Source organism: Mesoplodon bidens (assembly GCF_964165515.1).
Source record: "Mesoplodon bidens genome assembly, chromosome: 7".
Taxonomy (NCBI): domain Eukaryota; kingdom Metazoa; phylum Chordata; class Mammalia; order Artiodactyla; family Ziphiidae; genus Mesoplodon; species Mesoplodon bidens.
This window is the reverse complement of record NC_138164.1, coordinates 36,958,818-36,980,116: the sequence shown is the minus strand read 5'-3', so window position 1 is coordinate 36,980,116 and position 21,299 is coordinate 36,958,818. Positions and strand designations below refer to the sequence as shown.

General features: G+C 51.2%; 1 protein-coding gene and 1 long non-coding RNA gene across 2 annotated transcripts; both read right to left on the bottom strand.

Annotated features, from left to right (window-relative positions):
- Positions 1–3,063: 3,063 nt before the first annotated feature.
- Positions 3,064–4,309, bottom strand: LOC308619865. The gene is made up of 3 exons (XR_014016265.1): positions 3,978–4,309; positions 3,651–3,807; positions 3,064–3,198 (listed from the first exon to the last, which is right to left on the bottom strand). It is a non-coding gene; the product is annotated as an uncharacterized lncRNA (long non-coding RNA).
- Positions 4,310–12,268: 7,959 nt separating this feature from the next.
- On the bottom strand, positions 12,269–20,185 carry LOC308619851 (BCL-6 corepressor-like). The gene is made up of 4 exons (XM_081239074.1): positions 19,871–20,185; positions 18,508–18,694; positions 12,874–13,119; positions 12,269–12,422 (listed from the first exon to the last, which is right to left on the bottom strand). Exons 2-4 carry the CDS (start codon positions 18,683–18,685, stop codon positions 12,331–12,333), a joined length of 516 nt encoding a protein of 171 aa, XP_081095200.1. The 5' UTR covers positions 18,686–18,694; positions 19,871–20,185; the 3' UTR covers positions 12,269–12,330.
- Positions 20,186–21,299: the final 1,114 nt, after the last annotated feature.

Genomic DNA, 21,299 nt, shown 5'->3' with positions numbered 1-21,299 from the left:
TGGACATTTAGGACTTTGGATTTTTAACCCACAGTAACAAGGAAACTTGATTTCAAAATTGGGATTTAATACTTTGGAACCTTAATTCATAAGAGCGTGTCATGTGTGCCCTTTTAATTTGTCTGTGAAGAATTTGATACTGGCAAAGGTGTACTTACAAATTTGCAACATTTCTATGATTTCTGAATTGTATTACTGGATGCTTTTATGTATTTAATCTTAGTTTGTCATTTGACCTCATCAAATGTCTATGGTTAGCTATGTTGTGGATGGCTGGTAGAACAAAAAGTTGTTTCTGATCATTGTATATGAGTAGCCTTGGAGTTCATTTGAATTAATGCAATTTCTCACCCATATCAGAGACTTCTGGGATGAAACTCTAAGGCATCCACCAGCAGTTCCTGGAGGCCACTCAAACGAGTAGCCCCATAAAAGTGTGAGCAGGGCTGTCCTGATAAAGGTCTATTCTTTCCTGAAGGGAGAGCCATATTCCATTAATTATAGGCTTAAAAGCATCGTTGAGTGGGTTAAGAGATTGAAAACACCAGGGGAGCATTAGTGACAGTTTCCCTTCTCATTCTTACGGGTACCAGCATGTGAAGGGAATTTGATTAGTGTAACTTTTAACCTCCCTGCTCTTATGTTCACTGACACTGGCTAGGTGAGGTGACCTACCTGACGGGCAAAGTTGGGAAGAATAACTGGCCATGCTTTGCTAAGCTCTTCTTTCCTTCCTCTTGGGAGTGAGTCTGGTGATAGAGAGACAGAAGTTCTCTGCTCCACTGTGGACATGCCCCTCTCACCTGGGTTTGCCTGGAACCAACTTGCTGCAACAAAGTGGGTAAGTCTGGATAACTCTAGAATTCAGTTGACAGACTCACTTGGCTATGTCATGAAGCCCCATTTTCCAACATGGGCTCTAACGGTAACAAGTGACATAATGTGTGGGCTCCAGTGCAAAATGAAAATATAGTGCCTCTTGTTCAAACTGCAAAGAAAAAGTCTTGTTGAAAGTATTTGCACTGGGGTGCATAGTGTCCTCCCCAAATTCATGTTCACCTGGAACCTGTGAATGTGCCCAAGTAAATTCTTCTTTCAGATAGAATCGAGATAAGATGACATCATACTAGATTAGGATGAGTTCTAAATGGGTTCTGTGGGTTGTTCTCTCTTCTCTTTTTCATACATGTCATCTTTTTCAGCAGACTGTTTGGCTAATATTGGGAAGTAACACGAGTAAGAAAGGATATGATAAGATTCCTTGGACATTCTTGTTTCTTAAAAAACAACACTTTCTTTCTGTGTCAGAAGTAAGTTCAGATTCAAATGGAAAGCATGGCCTCCACATCTGTTAACACCTTCACTTAGTCTTGGATGTGACCAGTAGCACAGAATTCTGGTGGAACACAGCAAGACTCCAAATGGGTACCAAATAAGCATGTCATGGAAAGCACACCATAAGCAGGGTGAAAACTAGATGTGAATGGGGCAGCAGGAATGGTGGCAGACACACATATTGCACACGTCTCCTCTGCTCATGCGTATATTTTATTGTCCCATAAACTTTACTTACAGAACATAAGTTCAAAGATAAAATCATTAAGAATATTAAGACAGCAATATCAGAGCATGAAACCAAGCAAGTGTGGGGCCCTTCTGAGCATGGTTCATCTGGGACTTGATAAACTGGTAAAAACAGCCAAGGCTGTGAGATACCCACACCATGTCAGTGACAGGAGCCCAAGCTACAGATATTGAAGGGGCCCTCAATACCACTCAGGCACTGAAAGCCCTGTCACTGAGAATGAACCAAAATATAAATTTAGGAGGATAATTTATGGAGACTTAGGACTGGATTTTTAACCCACAATAACAAGAAAACTTCATTTCAAAAGAAAGTGTGAGGTCTTCAAGTTTGCTTTCGTTATTGAGGGTCCTTTGTGGTTACATATCAATTTTGGAGTGGTTTCTTCTATTTCTGCAAAAACGGGATTTTGATAGGCATTGCATTAAATCTGTAGATAGCTTTGTGTAACATGGACATTTTAACAATAGTTGATGAACATGGGATGTCTTTCCATTTATTTATGTCTTCCTTAATTTCTCTCAATACTGCTGTAGTTTTCAGTGTACAAGTGTTTCATGTCTTTGGTTAAGCTTATTGCTAAGTATTTTATCCTTTTAGATGGTATTGTAAATGGAATTGTTCTCCTAATTTCTTTTTCAGATTGTTCATTGTTAATGTACAGAAATGCAAGTGATGTGTGTATGTTGATTTCATATTCTGCAAACAAACTTTGCTAAGTTTATTCTAATACATTTTTTGTTCTAATAATTTTTTGTGAAATATTTAGCACTTTCTACATCTTTTTCAATAGTTTCCCTTTCAGCCTAAATGTATCCTTAAATCTAGGGGACATTTTGACCTCCATCTTAGGCTTTCATCTTATTTCTCAACTTATTCAGTCTTAGTTATTGAGTGTTCTCCTTATTGTTTGCCACTTTGGAGAATCCAACAAAATGTTCTACTCAAGGTGAGACGTCTTTTCTCTTCCGCCTCTGAACCTGAATATCACTTATTACTTACTTCATTCTCATTCCCACCAGGGAAGCCCGGAAGATCTACTTCTAGCGGGGGAACTCTGGACTCATGTGCATGTGTTAAGAGACCACCTAGGGCAGATCAGCCAACTTAGACAAAAGCAGGAGCAGCGCCCCTGAACCAGCCTCGTTGCAGGCCACCCCAGTGCTGCCTTGGCTCTGGCCACAACTCAGGTCACCCCTCTCCAAGTAAGTGCACCCCGTTCTAGTCACTGGGGAAAACCAGTCTGTATGCCAACCCAAGGGAGATGGCAAACACCTCTTTGACCTCTCCTCTCCTCCGGCCCTCACGGAGAGAGCATGAGAAACACTCGAGGTCACCTGGCTTTCCTTGCCTTTCCCACACCTCCAACCCGCCCCTCAATGCTGCCGGGAGTGAGGCTTTTTCGAGAAGGGAGGTGGTACAATCCTTCCTGATACCCTGCCACGCTTTATGATCTCTATCCCGAATACAATGTCACCACAAAGGCAGACACGGTCCCAGCCTCAGAGTCCAAGGAGGATGCTACTCCTTAAGCACCGGGGTCAACACACAGCAGAGCAAGGTTTCCTGATGTGTTCACTCCGAAGGGTTGGTCATGGGGCACAGTGGCCCGACTGTGGGGACAAGACTCGATCTAAGCAAATCTGAAGACACATAAGATCCCAGGTGCCACATACGGCTTTCTCTAATCTTATACGAGAAGAGGGTACACATCAGTATTGTCCCGTGGACCTCACGCGCCTTGGAAGGCCCCTATGGTAGCCGTTTGGGGAGGATCCCTTCCCCAAGAGTTTAGTGACTGAAACTGTGCAATTGCAGTCGCTGACTCCCGTGTCCTTTGGGCTCTAGGGCTGTGTTCCAATGAGGGCAGTTGGCTGGGGAGCCCTCCCATCCCCCAAACTTTTCTGGAAAAGTTCCACTGCATTATGTGAGGTCGGTGGACACTTGGTGAGGAATTCACTCACCCCCCAACCCATCCACCCTCATCTGCTGAAGGGGATTTCTAACTCCTGCCACACCACAGAGCAGCTGGGCTGGCTCTCGACCACACGCTGGCCACGCTCACCCCTGAGCGACGGACACCTGGACGTTATAACACGGCAAAACGGGGTCTTCGGAAAATTCAGATTCCAATAGGTCACCATAGGCCTCGTTGCTGTCATCCTGGTCCTCCGGTCCTGGGGGATTTGCTAAAACATCGTAACCACTTTCATCATCTGGTTCTAACCGGGGGGGCAAACAAGAGAGAGGTCAGTAAGCTGGAGCAAGATTCCAGCTGTTCTCCAAAAAGGACCCTGGAAAAATTCTTTCCCAAGCAAGCCCTGCTCACAGCACCACCCCCACCCCTACCCCCACCCCCACAAGCCCAACTGAAACGAACAAGGCTGCTCACCACACACAGAGCTGCCAGAGAACTCCGAAGAGCAACCGGGGTTACCGTCGTCAGGAGCCTGCAGGTTATTTCAACAGTGTGGAGAGAGAGGGGGAGAGAGAGAGAGAGAGAGAAACAAGATAACGCCTGCTGGTAAGAGGCAAATGCTGCTGGAGTTCGGGAACATCTCACGCTGGGGCTGGTGTCACCTCCTGACAAGTCCCACTGCACACGCCTCCAGGTATCTGACTGAAACCTCCCCACGCGTCCACCCGCCTTCCTGAGGGACTGCCCGCCTCACCGCCCCAGCCTGCCAAACAAAAGCTAGCCTGGCTAGCTAAGAGTTTTCCAGCCCCCCACCTCGCAAAACTAAAAGTACGTATCTCTTCTTTGACAGACTAACGTTGGGCCGCTTTTCCCAGTAAAGGGTCACTTAGAGTAAACGGGGGGGTGGGGGTAGGGGGAACCCAGGTGAAAGGCTGTGAAGTCACCGTCTAGATGCTTGAACAAGACCGTGTCTTGACCTCTGCCGTACCTGTTAAGAACTTCTCCAGAAGTTCGCTGTGGTTCACTTTCTTGATGGTTCTACCTGAGTACGTAGCCAGGGTAGGAACAGCACCGTAGGAGAGGAGCAAGTGGACAATTTCGAGATGATCATTCTTGACAGCATCGTGGAGAGGCCTAGGAGAGGTGGGGGGGATTACACCCGTGCACGTGACGCTTGCTTCTAAGGACACGGGGCAAAATCGAGCGTGTGCGGCCAAGCCTCGTAGGCGCGCTATTTCACCGAGGAGGTGAGTGTACGGTCGCTGCGACAAATTACTCTGTTATTTCAACACATAACCCTTTACGGGACAGGTGAAGGGACCATCTCAGGCCTAATTCTTCAATGCAAATCTCTCTTAATGCATGGCCCAAGGAGGAACTCAGGCCACGATGAAAACGTTTCCAATGAACTTAAATAGTGACAGACTGTAAGAAGGTAATGTACGGAGGGGTGGGGGGAAGAATCCCAGCATCACGGAAGCAGATACGACAAGCCATTGTTATACCATTACAAACAAAACCCAAAAAGTGCAGTTTGTCAAAGAAACTGGGGGCAAAGTGGAACCTCTCCTGAAACCAACTTGGAGATGAGTGATCAACCCTCTCGCCCAGAAGCAGTCGACAGGCAGGGCGAGTTCTCAGGAGGATACAGAGTCCTCCTGCCCGTGTCCGCTGGGGTCAGGAACACTGTCCGCAGTCCCATCCAGAAAGGATGCGATTTGGAAACCACGAACCACCAAATACCTTACGGTTTTGCTAATGTTATGACCGTCAGGAAAGCCCCAGTGCCCTGCCTCGTGGTGGCATCCCAGGTACAACCAGGAAGATGCTTGGGCTGACTCAGACCTGGGCCTCTGGCCAATAAACCGAGGTCAAGGACAGAGTGGGGGCCAGGCCCGGGGATGTGGGTGGACACGGCAGGTCCTATCAAGCCAGTTGCCACTGGACCTGTCTGTACTCCTGCAACTTTCAACTCACATATATGTTCAAGAGTGAGATTCAACAGATGCTGGTGAAGAGTCCAGGGTCTTAAAAGAGAACACCCCTGATTATTCATGCAGGCTCAACATTTTCAGGGACCTCTGTCCATAAGAGTGTCACAGAGTTTTAAAGTTCTATGTAAATTTGCCAGAAAGATCTGTCCGATTCCATTCTAGAGGACTCCACCATCAGTGTGCTTACATGGCACTCACTCTCCATCTTTCCTTCTGGGGTTCCCCGCACACCCTGAGAACCACTGCCTATGCCCCAGCCAGGCCAAGAGCAAGACCGCCACTGACCCGGTTCCATCCTGGGCACTGCAGTTGACATCGGCGCCATATTCAAGGAGGTGTCGTACGATGTTGAGCCAACCTCTTGCACAAGCCTCGTGCAGGGCACAGTAACCCGCGTTGTCGCGGTGGTTCACATCACAAATCTTGTTCTCCAGGCAGTACAAGACCACTTCCTACGGGGAGAGGAGAGGAGAGGAGAGGAGAGGAGAGGAGATACCATCAGACAACCATACAGTGAACCTTGTAAGGGTGACCTCCCCATAGCTTGGCGGTGCCCACTTTCAAAGGCATACATCCTTGGGGCCAAAAGCCCACCATAGCGCGGGCAGGCGGCAGGCACCCTGGTGGGGGGTGAGAGTGCGTGAGAAGGGCTTAGAGATGCAGACAGTGTTGTCTAAGGCTCTGCTGCACCAGTGGCCTGGCCATGGGCAAGTTACCCTTGAACTTCTCCAAGCTTCCACAGGGCTGCTGAGAGGACGCATTCGGATAGCGATGAAAGCCCTCAGCCCAGGGGCCGACGTGACCAGTACAGAAGTGTCACAGCTGCTAACATCTTAGATGACACATTGCCAAGCACAGACCATTCTCACTTGATGGGTCTGTTCAGTCAGTGGCAGTGGACGATAACACAAGTTTAGATAAAAGTATGGATGACCAACACTTAAAGAGAGCTTAAATCAGCCAGAGAACATTCCCCAGCTTAGAGAAGCAGGGACACACAGGTCAGCTACATCCTCGCGCCCCCTGTTAAGACCCCAAATCAGAACCTGGGCCTCAGATGCTCTTGTCTGTACGTTAAGTAGAGTTAAAGAGAAGCTCTCTCCCTCCATCCTCGAGGAATGACACAAAATGCCTCCAATTACCCCACCCTCTATTTTGCCTCACTCCACCCTCTCGGGGCAGAATCAGTCTAATATTCTCATATTTACTCAAGTTAATGACAGGAACCTGATACACCACAGGCTGTAACCTCCACATTTCAAGAATCAAATAAAACATTCACCCCCGCCCCCGGAGATGTTCTGTGTCAACACTGTGCATTAGGATCACTGTTATTAACCTTATTTCTTTGGCTTGTTAAAATATTAATATGAACCACTCCCAGTAAGCAGAGCAGGAACTTATTCAATGTTTTATTACCTTAAGAAAGTTTTCAGACACATCGAAAGCATTTGCCACCAGAAAACACATTATACTGTTTATACTGGGTAAGTCGTGCCCAGCAGAGAGCCGTCAGGTTCTGAGAGCTGGGAGTAGGCAGAACGTGCATGTGGCCCAACACATGGTCTGCTGGGTAAGGGGGGATGGGATGGGGTCAGAACAGGCCTCCTTGTGACATCTCTCAGGTAACTCATCTGTTAAACCTAAAACGGGGGTCATTCTAGCCGCCCATAAGTGCGAGATGGGTTCTGTAAAACCTTTTATGCCCCTTGGAGGACACGCCAATCAAAGGTGACCACTCACTTGGGAGCGAACTAGAATGTTCCATTTGCTTACCACGTGAACCTAATGGGGCATGCTGGTAAACCTGGCCATTGGTGCCCTGTTACTTCAGGTCACTGCAGCAGCTCCCTTCCAAAACAAGAGGAGGAAGAGAAAAGGCACGCCCACGAATGCGTTTCTCCGTTTACATCCCAACCTGCCAGAAAGCCCACAATCCTCTGGGCTCCCAGGCCACCTGCCCCGAGCCCTGGTATCCAGGATACCGCATGAAGCTGCTGCTCTTTTAGCAGGCCCTCACTAGCCAGACTTGAGTGGACGGCTGCAAGCTAATGAGTTGTGTGCCCCAGCCACGGAGAGGCCCTGTCACGTGGCTCTGGGATCAGGTCTGAATGCCACCAACTGCTGTGCACACATCAATTTACTCAACCCAGGGTTTATTTACTGTGACAATCATGGCCTTCACCTGGAAACCTTCATCACTACTAGGGCAGATTCAAGGGTACCTAGAAATGAAAGGCCGTCCAAGCTGGTGGGTAAGTCAACTCTCTTCTCCTGGAAGATGGCAGCAAAGGCAGCAGTAGCCCCACGGCCAGGTCAGACTTTTTGCCACGGGCTGTCCTAACTCAACCACGTTGATACCACTATTTACACAGTGCTTCTCATTTCCCCAGATGAGGACATCTTCTGTCACCCACAGGAACCCAGGAGATAGCAGGAAAGGAAGGTAGTACTATCCTCATTCAACACTTGGAAACTGAGGCCCAGAGATATTAAACCCCAAGTTCAATTAACATGAAGTACTAGACCTATAACTCAGGTCTTTGGTACCTGGTCAGCTGGGAAGATTCAAAAGGCCCAAGAGGGCCCCAGTTAGAGGGATGCAATCCAGCTGTGACGAGCACCCCACAGGCCTTCTCTGTTGGGGGTCAAGTGGGCTAACTACACTCTCCTAGCTAAGAGGGTGATGGCCTCTAAATGGATGGCAACCGTCGCCACCAACACTTTCTCTAACTGAAAGGTGTAGAGGCGGGGCGAGTCTGTCGATGCAACACATTCCTTGGTTTATTTTCTCCGCTAGAAATAAACGGGAGTGTCTGAAGGGCAGCCCAGCCATTCCAGAGCAAAGTCAAACTGCTTTTGTCGGACAGCTCTCTGTTCAGCGGCTATAAGCCGAATGCCATTACCTGCAAAATGTAACCATAAAGGCCATAAGCCCGACGTTGTGAGTTAATTAAATGCCTCATTAACTTTTTAAGAAACATGACTTATTCAGTTCATAGAAAATTTAACCATCACCGCTAAAGGCACAAGCATGTGGTTGCACACTAGCGTTTTAGCCTAAGAAATAGAAGCCTTTTTCCCAGGAGGGAAAGGTTTGAGGTCTTTGGCCACACAAGTGATCTATTTAACGCGGATCTGAAGCCAGAGTGTGTTTCTAAACTTCCAGAACCAGATTATCATGACATAAAGCTCAGACAGCCTTTATACTGCACATGGTATCTTTGGCTAAGCAGAAGAAAATAACCAAGAATGCTGAAGACAAAACTTCAGGAAAACCCTCCCAAACCACACCCTTATCTGCTTAAGCAAACTGTCCTTCAATTTGAAAAGGTTGAAGCTGCCACATCTCCCAACTGGGCCTTCATCCCAACATTTAAAATTCTGCCCAGAGAAATCCCAGAAAGTTGGATTCAAAGTTGAAAGCGTTCATCTACTTGTCACAATGTTCAGCATCAACACTGGTGATCTGTGGCATCTACATATTGAAATTTACATTTGAAGAAAAAAACAAATCCGACCTTAAACATTCCCAAGGCTTCCTGTGCAATCAAAGGCCAGGTAGCCTAAAAAAGGATGGATCAAGTGCCCCTTGGTCCAGGCCTCAGAGCCACCAAACCAAAATGGAAACTGTCTTAGAGGACCAACGAGGGTCTTTTGACGTCTCTGGTCCCAAAGGGAGGCTGCTGGAAATGATGCCAAGTTCACAGGTGGGGCTTAGAGCCCCGCCCTCCACGGCGGGTGCAGCAGCACCCCGCCCCCCCATCTCCAGCATTTGCTGGAAGCGGGAGTCTACTTTCTCAACCCTAACCCAAAAGTTGGGGTTAGGGGCCTCCCCCCCACCTCCAGCGTTTGCTGGAAGGAAGGAGACTATCTTCTCAACCACGGGGGGTCTAGCTCCACACTATGTGCAACATCTGCTCTGTCCTCCTAGGCGCCCGCTCTCAGCTCTTGGGAAACCAACTGGGTGCTCCTTGGACTTCACCTGCAAGTAACTGCGCTAACTACCACAAAGTGCTCTCTAGCTAATGGACAGGTCTCCAAGAGACGTGTAGATATAAACAACAGCACATTCAACCCCCAACAACAACAACAAAACACCCCAAACTAAGCATAGCCCTAGTGCTTCCAACTTCCCACCCACAGGCATGCCTTAGGGCCAAGGCAGGCACACTTCCAAGGGCTCACGGCACTATGGACCGGGGTGGGGGGACACGACGGGAGACGGGGGACAGGGGCACAGAGCTGGCTGAGGGTGTGGGCGCCAGGGCTCCGGGCCAGCCTGGGTCCTGCCACCCCAGTGCTCATCCACACCTCCACGCTCAGCCTGCTGAACCACGTTTTACTGTCAGCATTCAACTCCCAGAGGGCTGATGCCAGCACAGAAAAATGCCTTTGCCCTGTGGGCTATTACATCACAATTGCTACTGACAAGTATGGTGGGGGAACTGCACAGGGCATGGAGAGTCATCTGTCTCACAGAGGTTTTGAACTGTAAAAAGGGCAATTCCAGTGTGAGCCAGTCTTGCTGAGGAGCGTGGTGGGCTGTGGAGCACGGCTGGATTGCTACCTGTACGGGTATCAGCTAACCCCTCTGAGGCTCAGTTGCCTCATCCGAGAGTGGGCTAGTACTCGTTACTCCCAAGTGAAGATGTTAACAGGGTGAAAGGAGTTACTACAGATCACACGGGCTTAGGCAGATATCAGCTATCTTTCTATGTTGCTCTAGCAATAGAGGCCATCACTGTCATCAGCCGTGCTGGGTTGGGATACAGCAGTGTGGACAGGGAGTTTTGTGCAAGGCTCAAGCCCTGCTCCCCGCCCATCAGCCCTCGGCTCCCGTGCCCTCTCAGAAAGAGACTGCTCAGGTCTGCCCCACTCCCACCCCTACTCTGCACAGACACTTCCCACCTGCTACCCCACAGGGGCATCACTCTGCCCCAAACAGCACAAGTTAGTAGAGCTAATAACTACTCTCCTACTCTCCTTCTTGCTATTCAGAATCCAAAAGGGCTCATTAAAATTCCCCTGGTCGCCACGCCCTGGGTTAGGTCAGATTTTATATCAGAGATAAGTGAGCCAGACTGGCCGAAGCAGCCTGCCTGCCTGAACGGGAACGGAACATCAGAGAGGCCTGCCTTTCTTTTCACACCACGACTGAACAAGCCACCAAAGAGCCCGCAGTGTGAGCGGGAGCCAACGCAAACACCCTGCTGGAACACCCAGCCCAGCCCGGCACGTGGAGGGGGCTGGGCTCTGAGACCCGCCCCCCATCCCCAGCCAGTGTGTCCCCCACCCAAGGAGCAGCAGCCGGTGGATACTGATCCGGGGCACCCACAAGGATGCTCACCTCTTAGCCAAGCCGGGAGGCCTGCTGTAGGAGGGTCTCGCCCGCGTTCTTATTGACAATAAGTCTCCGCGCTTCCGGTGGCATCGGGCGGGACTGGGTGGTCTCTGGAGGGGAGCTTGAGCATGTCAGCTGCGAGGCCTGGGAAGCAGGTAACAATTGCTGCAAACAGTCCAAGGGCTTCTGGTCCTGTTTGGCCGGCGAAAGATCATAGTCGGAACTGGGCTCAGGCCGCTTTCAAAATCTCCGGACGGTCACCTATCACGAAACCAGGCAGCGCACACATTTCAGGCTGTCCTTCCACCACCCGCCTGGTTCGCCTCCTCCCTGAGTTACAAAGCTGAGTGGAGGAAAGCACTTTTCCTCCTCTCTGTCTGCGGGAGGCGGGGCGCGAGGAAGGGGTTGCATTTTTACTAGCTGGAAACTTCACCACCACCCAGGAGACAGGTCCCCTAGGAAGGGGCAGGGACGTTTTGGGGGGAGGGGTTCAGGAAAAGGAAAGCTTTGTCCCCAGAAGCAGAGAAGCAGGCAGGCGGGATGTGCCTGCACGGGCCCGGGGGGCGGGGGAGAGCCAGGGGCAAGAGGTACCTTGCCATCCGCATTGTCCACCTAGGAGTCCCCTGGCAGCGGCAAGCCCCGCCTGGGCTCCTGAGGGATCAAATGCTTGGTTTTGCACGGTCGCTTTCCGGATGCTTTCTCGCTGTTGTCGGTGTATTTCTGCGGCAGGGGCGAAGGCTGCCGATCCATTTCTTCGTCCATGCACAGCACATCTGTCAGGGGGAGAAGCAGCGGGCGTTACACAGTTGTAGCCGGTGAGGAGAGAAAAGCCCATTGTTAGCACTGATCGTTGGAGCAGCTTCAGTTTTTAAAGATATACCAATTATGTTTTCAAAGCACTAGTATTTTAATCATCCCACATTCAACCGGCAAATAGGCTAACCCACGAAACGCCAAATGGCAAGTCGCTTCAAAGGGCCGCAAGAGAGGGCAGAAGCCAGCCCTTCGTGCGCTCCCGTCCCCACCTGTGGGGGGTCTGGGTGCTCGGGACAGGGCGACTGGGGACAGCCTGAGGCTGGAATGAGGGCACTGACAAGCGCCCGGGGTCACCCAAGACTTCCCTTCCTGCCCAGCCGCGGGCTGGGTGATGAGGAGCAGCCCAGGAAGTCGAGCTCCCGCCTCACTGTCCATTCCATAAGGAAGTGTGCAGGTTGAAAGGACCTCATGAAGAAAACTCCCCGCTTGCCACACGCTACTCTTGTCAACTTGGATGGCCCTCAGGTCCCCTCCAGGGCCGTTTCCCACAGAGGGCGGGTGATCCACCCTCCAGGAGCACCCCCCGCCCCGTGCGTACCTTGTTCATTGTCAGTGCATTTAAGGGACTCCTCCAACCAGCTGCTGTTGCTTTTGGCCTCTGCCCTTTTCCTGCCAGGTTTCTCTTCGGAGATGCTATTGCCCTGGGGGGTGACCGCAGGCTGAACCGCCTGGGTCACTTCCTTCCTGCCCTGCCGGCCAGGTTTGCTCTCTGCTCCCGCCGTCCTCTAAGGTGCAGCAAGCGGCGCTGCTTTCTGGGATGGAGCCCTGTTAATTCAATGCACACCTCAGGTTGGTCAGCTCACTATAATGTGGCTCTTCTAAGTGGTTAGAGGAACTGTTTGTCATTTCCCTCTCAGGCCAGTCAGCTAATGGAGAAATAACTACAAATTAAAGAAGAAGCCCCCCAGTGCGAGGCGGGGGGGCGAACAAACTGTCTTACACATCACTAACAGGGGTGGGGGAGGGGAGGGGTGTGGTCACTGTGTTGGCTGGAACTTGTCACCAAGTCTCGGGAGGGGGCCTATTTGCCTTTGGCCACCTTTGGGCTCCAGCCCCGGCAACTGGCTTTGGGGGGGTGGGGGGTGGGATGGGGGTGGGGGGTGGGGAGGTGTGAGTGGCTCCCCCCAGGGATCCAGGGTGGGACTGGAACTTTCCACTGCTCCGCTCCAGGACTTCCGTAGGGTGCCCTGCGGGCCCGAAGCCAAACCGAGCTCACCTTTGGAGACCCGTCTCCGCTTGGCTTTCAGCAGAGAGTCCTCCGGGAGCACAGTGGTCTCAGTGTGGTTCCTATCGCCAGAGACCTTGCGCTTTCTGTTCAGCCGGAGGGTGGGGCTGCGTGACGCGTCCGGGGCCGCCTGGTTGGCGGGGGACTCTCTGGGGGGCTCCGTGTCCATGTCCTCAGGAAGATCACTGTCTTCTGGGGCTTCAAAGCGGTCAGGTTTGCTTCCATCAAAACACTCCCCTAGGGGAGGGGAGACAACCCGGAAAGGAGGGAACAAAGGTCACCAGGAGCAGGCAGGACCCCCATGCCCAAGGCAATCTGCTACCAACAGACCACCCCCCTTTGGAGACCAGGGGCCTCACACGCCGCAAGCACAAAACCCTCAGAAAGACGTCCCAAAGGAAGGACAGCTGAACACAACCAGCAAAGAAAGCAGAAAATGAGGTGCGTAGCCCACTCACAATCCATCCTTCAAGGGTCAAGGTGAGGCATCTACACCATTCCTCTATAGGCATGTGAGATCACTCCCTAACTGCTTAACTCTCCAAGGTGGCTTACTTTTAAAGGGGGGGGTGAGTGACCTCACAGTAAGATCCAACCAATCAGGGCAGAGCTACAAATGACTATGGAAACAGCTGCTAGTAAACAAAAAAGGCTGATGTCATCAAGAGACCAAATAGCCCCCAACTGCCATCTACACAGACATAGCACCAATGTTCACTTGGGTCAGCAGGGGCGAGGGTGAAGAAAAAGGGTAGGGAAAGAATGGTGGGAGGCTGGGAAGCTGGGGAGACCAAGGCAAGAGGAGCCTGGCAAAGGGAAAGGAAAGGCTTCCTGGTGCACACACAAGGGTCAAGGGCAATTTCAAAGAACTCAACCAGATTGCTACAAGTCCGTCTGTCCTCTTTCCACACCCGTGGGGGGAAAAGCATTTCACTGCCATCGAGGGGCTGCTCCTAGTTCCTGTCTAGGAAGAAGGCCCTCAGTGACACCAGTCACCCACCTGGCACGTCTCCACGCCTTCCTTCCCAGGCAACAAGCATCTAAGGACATTTCAAAGACAAGACTCCAACCCCCTTCATGGGGGGTGGGGGGTGGGGGGGTGGCGGGCAGGGCTGAACTGCTCACACCCCAGCTCTGCCTGTGTAGCTCCTGCCCCCCTGCTCAATCTAGCATCCACTTGGGGCTTTTCCTCCAATCACCCCAGCCTAACATCACTCCTCACTTTTGCTCCAGCCAAAGAAACAGTTCAACTGCTTTGCTAGTCACATTGTTTCTAACACACAAATAATTCCATAATGATCACTGTGCTGTTAAAGAGTTCCCCGAAGATGACCCTGTGTCCATCACCGGCCGGGGGTGGGGGTGGGTGTATGAGTTTGGTATTTCGTTAACACCTGAGCTAAGCTCCCACAGCCCGTTTTTCTAGATGAAATCATGGACACACCCCTCACATGCTGCTCGCATTCCTCCTCCTCTCCCTAGACCACTTCAAGTATCACTCCCACTTCTGCCCAGCCGGCTGGTCCCCTGATCAGCCTGTCTTGGGGGGCATTCCCAGCATTTAATGGCAGCCAGTTGTGGGGATGAACCTCACCCTGGCCTGGGCTAGCCTGACCTGTGTTCTCAATGGTGGAACACACTTAGCTTTTCTCCAAGGGTATCCCAAGGTGGGAGAGATCCCCATCTACTCTTGCCGGAATGGTGGAATCACCCCAACCGCGAGGGTCTCCTGTCATGGCAGCAGGAGAAACCCCAAACTCCTGGCCTGTGCTTACAGGTGATGCAGCCCAGGCTACCGCAGGCCCGGTGAAGACGGCGTGCTGCAACTCTCACTCGGGCTGCTCTGTGACCCTCTTAAACACTCGGGCAGGAATGGCGCCGCTTTACAACTCGGCCCCCTTCACTTGTAAAGTGGGAATGTTATTGCTAGCCTCCCTCCAGGGTGGGCTTCATAATCACGGGCCGGGCTCAGCACAGAGAAAGGCTGGAAAAATCCCTTTAACCAAAAGATGCCAAGACTTTCAGACCAGCCTGAATCTCAGGCCTGAAATGTAGGAAATTTTAAGAGGTGAGCCCTGCTGGTTACACCATTGGACTTCTCTGGTCCAATCAGCCTTCCCTAAAAGCTCCGTGGGAGGGGATGCATGGAGGAATGGAAGGGTTACCTTAAGAACCCCCATGTCCAATTTGAAAGTTTCTTTTTCCAAACTAGGTCCATCCACCCATCCCCCAACCCCGGAGCCTTTTAGGGCAAAGACCTCAATTCCCCTCAGCTAAGGCCCCCCAAGACCTTACGCTAGTGTGACCTTACCCAGGCCAGTAATAACCCTGAAGGACACCCACCCCGACTGCCCAAGATGCCCATGGCCACCAGCTATGGGGTAGAGGCTCCGTGTCACTTGGAGCTTCTCAAAGACTGTTCTAACCACGACCCACAGGAGGATGACCCTTGAGGGCAAAGGAGACGAGGAGATAAATAGATACACGGGGATCCTAACCATCAGGCTTTGCCATCATTGCTACTTTTGGCCCTTCTAAAAGTGGGAAGCCATGTGCCCTTGGTCACCCAGTCTAAGCAAGATGTGAACGTGGTCCCTGCAGCATGGTCCTATGACTCACAGCACATATATCCCAAATTCATTATGATTGTACCACAGCATCACCTCACAGAAGCATCACCACAGCAACATTTACAAGTCACTGTGGCAGCAAAGCACCCTCCCCACTGTTGAGCCATGCCCAGTGAGGCCTAAACAAGGTGAAAGGGTTCTGAGTCGCTGCAAGGCTCCCCAGGATTAAAATCCCCTTCTCCGTAGCTTAACTATAATAGCACCTCCAGTGAGGGCTAACCTTGTTCAAAGTTACACCCGCTACACAAGGAGTGCAGGGGATCTCTGTTCCAAAGTAGTTTACAAACGTGCAGGTGCTCAGCTGGAAGAGAAGTTTCCTGAGCAAAGAAGTTTCATGAAGCCCCTCGACTGAGGCTTCCTCCAGCTCCTGGCCAGGCACTGCCACTGAGCAGGTCCTAGGCCTGTCCTAGCCAAGTGGCTGGCAAGGGAGATGGTTACTCCAAGTTTGAGAAGGAAGGGACCAATGCCTCCTTGCCCCGCCCCATCTTCAAATGCCACTGAGGGTTCCTAGTGATGAACTTCCAAGTCTGAGGAACCTCCAAACTCATTTGGTGAACTTCCAAAATAAAAATTTCACTCAGCCACCCATGTGATCATAAAGAATAAATGAGTATCTCGGCCACTGTGTTTTCAAGTTAATTTCTTTTTTAAACAAGCCCCTAGCAACAAGATGCACCCGCACCAGGACAACCAGGGCCGCGCAAACAGCACCCACCACCTTAGAAGCTCCTGGGCCCTCCATGGGTAGGGGCTGCCTTAGAAGGGGGAAGGCATCTTGAAGGCATCCTGGACCCTCTCTGGGACCCCTGCCCGCCCCAAATCCCCGCCCCAGCTCCCAGGTGCTCACAGCTCGGCTCTCGGCCACACCGACACCCATGAGAAGGACCTGAGCCCATATCAGCTCAAGACATGATGGCCCAAGAACAAGAAGGCCCATTCATATCCAGCTGAATGGAATGAACACCTGCTGGGCCTTGGACGTGGAGGCCGCAGTAAGAACAGTGGCCCCTTCAGGTGACCTTTCCTGACCAGCTATTTACAAACCCCACGTCTCTACAAGACAGAGGGTGGGTGGGGAGCCCACCTCCATTGCCCCAACCTTTCAAACGGAGCCCCTCACCTTCCCCAACCCTTCTCCTGCCCTCCCATGGTGGTGATTCATGGCTCACTGGGCCACGTCCCGGGTGCTCCAGGAAGAGACCTGTCGGTCGGTCTGAGATTGGAGGCAGGCGGTGGGGGGAGGGGGCTTTCGGAATCATCTGGGGCTCAGGCCCTGCTCCCCATCAGCCACACCGAGTTCTCGTCTCCACGCTCAGCAGGAAAGACTGGGAAGGACGCACACTAACGTCTCTGGGAAGAAGGGCGGGTGAGGCCACTGAGACATGAAGGGCAGCGGCCACCCTGGGTTTGGCCACGTTGCTGGAGAAAAGGGCGAGAAGACTCGAGGCCGGTTAACTGCCCGCTCCCTTCCTCCAGCCTCCCTCACCATCCACCCCCAACAGGCAGATCCCCTCCTCAGAAAAGTGCAGCCCCGTGAACTTGGCCTTGCCCACTTTTACCACATCTCTCTGAGAAACTTCCCTAGGAGCTGAGTTATGAGGCCACTCAGGAGGGTAAGGGCTGCGTGTCAGCTGTGAGCACAGGCAAGGAGGGAGGCCTTCTTGCTGCTTCACTCCAGGGTGGCCTGGACCCTCCGTTTTTCATTCCAATCCCGAGGGGGAGGAGCTCGGAATTGTCTACTCCAGGCACATCAAGAGCCCCATCCCTCGGGTAAGGCCACCACTGACTAGCCCCAGAAATCCCCTTCTACGGGAGCCACGTGGGACAGACCAGTCCCAGTGTGGCTTACCCAGAACCGTGGCCACAGGCCTTTGTCTGACCCCAAAGATGAGCTGGGGGAGGGCAGTGCTCCAAGCAGCAGAGAGAAGCACACGCTGTGGCTGACCACAATTTTCCCGAACTGCATCAGGCACCCACGACCTAAGCGTGCGGGCGAACGCCGACCCTACGACTGGGTCCAAGGGCCTGGGCCTCCCAAACGTGCCCACCACCCCCGACTGTCCCGTCTCAGGAGGATTGCACGCCCACCCTGTCCTCGACGTTCACCGAGGTGCCCTCACTCACCATCACCGGTGAGGTTTCTGGGGTCCAGAGCAGGCTGCAGGCCACAGGCCACCAGCACGCACACTGAAGAAAGCGGGAGAAAGACCTCCACTTGCTGCCAACGCATCTCATTCGCCCAGGAAGTCTCGAGGGCCAAGCCCGAAGTCAACCCCAGTGGGGGAGCAGCCGATGGGACCGCAGAGTGTGACTCGAGGCAACACGAGCTTTCTCTCCAGTTCGGCCTCCAGAACAGAACACAGCCGTCTGGTGGGAAGAACGGCCTCGCTGATCCCACGGCCTCGGAGCGTGGTGTCAGCTCCTCATGACTGCAAACGAGCCTCCACAGAACACAATGATGCTCATCTCTCTGGGGCCTTCATCAGCCCTCATCGCACTTGAACGAAACCTCTGCCTCTGGAGGGAGAGTCCGAGTACTCTCCACCCCCTCCCACAGGAGATTGTCACTCTGGAGGGTCTGGCTCTGGCTGCAAGTGTCATTCCACTGCTACCAAAAACCCGTGTCCGTACCTGCTACACAACAGAACACATACCTGCTACGCCGGAGGTCCTGCACTGCCATTCCTCTGCTCTACTGTATCAGACTATTACTAACTACAGGACTAGCATTGCTCCGGAAAAAGGAGACGCGTGCCAGGGAACAGCATTTCATAGGTGCTTCACTCCTGGATGACGCAACGCTCCAAAGGACAACCAGCCTTGCAATCCACAGCTGGGAAGGGTGGCCAGAGCAGCCCGTTCTCCGAACAGCCAGCACCCAGACGCTGGGCCGTCGGAAGCGTATTGTTTCCTCTCACCTCCCTCGGCACTGGGAGCGGAAGCGCCCCGTTCCCACCGACGTGGTACCACACGCGAGCCGCCTGGGTTCACTTACATCTCTCACTGTCGTTCTGGTCGGCAATGGCCTCCTCCGGGGCGACCGACTTTGGCTTTTTGTGCTGACTTCCTTTCAGCCTTTCCCAGTCAGCGGGGCTGAATTTGCGCACCTCGGAGTCTTTGGTCGTGGGGTGGCCACCTTCTCGCTCTTTCATCTCCAACTCTGAGAAGCGCATCACTGCACGCTACAAAGAGAACGGAGATGGAAAAAAGACACACCTTACCACCAAAGCTATTTCACTGCCCTTACCTTAAAGGAAGGTATCTTCAAAGAAAAGTTTGCCCAAAACCAACCACAATTTATGATACAACTGAGATATTTTAAAATTGAACGATAAAAACGTAAGAGTGTCTATGTGTAACTAGTCACACACTCTTTATTCGTAAAGCCATACGTATGTAGAGATATATGTGGTGTGTATATATAGCCATACATACACTGTGGCATACAGACAGACATTCTCTTTCGAAGGTAAATAAAACAAAACAAAAACACAACACAAAGAAAGCGAAACAAAAACACAACAGAAAAGAAAACAAATGCACAGTGAATAAAGACGACCATGGCCCACAAACTTCCCTTTGTATATTTGGAAATGAAATTTAACTCAAAAGGTTTATGGAAGATTCCAGTAATAAAAATTTGAAGAACTGACCTCACAGTAAGCAGCGGGTAGACATAAAATACTGTCCTCTTGTAATCCTTCCATCTATGTAATTAAAATGGGCACTCAATGGATCATTTAGATAACTTCATCCATTTTTATAAGCATAAACCAATTTTTTTCTTAACATTGCAAAACAATTTGGCTTTATTTGTCTTTTAATTAAAAGTAAAATATCTTAAGGAAATTCCTATACAACATCTATCATTCACTAGCAAGTTAAATACATACTCTATCCCTTTAAGCAAGGTTTGTGTTTTTGTTTTGTTTGTTTTTTGGGTGGAAAAAAAAATTGCACGAATCTCACAGACATGCGGCCGCTACACACCTCCACCAAGTATCACGTAAGGCATTCTAAGCAGCGCTTTTAGGTATATTTGTTAACGTACAGTAACGGCAGAGAAATCAAAGCGATTGATAGGTAAATGTCATGCAGTCTTCTAGACATCCTTCGCAATAATTAAAACTTCCGTTATCAGCATTCGAGTGGAGTTCGCTTAAAATCTACAGAATAACTTCAAGTATCCACTTACGTCCCCTTACTGGACACATTTCAAACATTTAAATTATCCTAAGCTTCATTAACCAAATCAGCCCAGTGTCCTGCCCTATCATACCCCCAGCCCCCTCCTCTTCACACATTAAAAAAACCTGACAACTGGTCAGGCTCCTGAAATTCGGGTGGGGGGGGCTCACCTGCAATGCCCGCTCCTCCCGGCTGAGCTGACGGGAGTCTGCGTACAGTCCGGTAGCGACACACTTGAACCGGTCACCCACGTAACCAGCGGAGTTTGCGATTCTCTTTGCCAGCTTAGATGGCTTCGGTTTCAGAACTTTGCCATCGGTTGATCCTGCCTCGTCAGCTCCGTCTTTGGTGTCGGTGGGGGTGACGTCCACACTCGGTGGGGCACTGCCCACGCAAAATGGTTTGGGATCCTCTTGGGTTTTCCCGAACGTGACCACAGAGCCGTCGCTCCCCAGGGTCGGCTCCAGGAATGCAGTCGAGACCGGCGTCGCCAGGTTCTCCTTGTTGGTTACCGCTGGAACATTCTCCTTGCTGAAGCCGGAAACTGGCTGGCCCGGAGCCTGTTTGAAAGTATAGGCTTCGTGGAAGTCACTGATGCACCCCAACTCCTCTCTCAGGGCAATGAAATCCCGGTGTGGCTGTAGGGCCATATTTTACTTTTTTATTTTTTAATATATGTTCACATGTTTCCATAAAGGATCCAAGGTGGCCCATAACGTAAGGACACACAATATTAGCTTTAAAAAAACATGAAAAAAAAAAAAAAAAGGGAAATCATGATCCTGGAAATGGGTTGCATCCTTTTAAGGGGTGAGAATAACAGAATGAGTGAGCCAAAGATTTGGGAAAGGATCTCACATTTCCAAACGTCCAAATCTTAAAATTGCACCAAGTGGGAATGTAGCTGTGGCAGTATTAACCTGAGAGAGCTCTATGATCGTTGTCTTTACTCATCACTTGGTTGCAAGGTTATAAATGACAGGGTAAGTGAAGGAGGGCAAGTAGACAGATAAGAGTCATTTCCTGATTCTCAAAAGAAGGGGCATCACCTAGGGAAGGGGACTGCAAAATCCTACAGGAATCCTCTTCATATACTAAATTTTCTAGGTGGCAAAAGTATCTCCTTTGACCCTAGCAGCCAGATGGAACTTAGAAAAGTAGTGAAAAGCTACTCAACTGAATGCAAGTCATATGACTAGGAGCATGTCAGTGAAAAGTTCAAGGGAAGATGCTGTGGAAGAGCAGTTCACCTTGTGGTTGAGCGTCCTCAGAACGTGCAATGGGAGGTGCAGTACCTGCTCTGTCTCACAGGGACCCTCCAACCTCTAAACGCATCTTTCCTGGGAAGCTGAATTCAAAGAGTCAATTTAAAAAAAAGATAGGGCTTCCCTGGTGGCGCAGTGGTTGAGAGTCCGCCTGCCGATGCAGGTTTGTGCCCCGGTCCGGGAAGATCCCACATGCCGCGGAGCGGCTGGGCCCGTGAGCCACGGCCGCCGAGCCTGCGCGTGCGGAGCCTGTGCTCCGCAATGGGAGAGGCCACAACAGTGAGAGGCCCGCGTACCACAAAAAATAAATTAATTCATTCATTAATTTAAAAAA

Bases quoted from the DNA above. Each gene is read 5' to 3' on its own strand.
- LOC308619851 (XM_081239074.1), bottom strand. From the start codon at position 18,685: ATGCGCTTCTCAGAGTTGGAGATGAAAGAGCGAGAAGGTGGCCACCCC. The intron at 13,120-18,507 runs GTAAGTGAACCC...CCCCTCCCCTAG, and splicing joins CCAGAACGACAGTGAGAGAT to GGGAGTGTTTTGATGGAAGC. The intron at 12,423-12,873 runs GTGAGCTCGGTT...TTGAATTAACAG, and splicing joins GCGGAGACGGGTCTCCAAAG to GGCTCCATCCCAGAAAGCAG.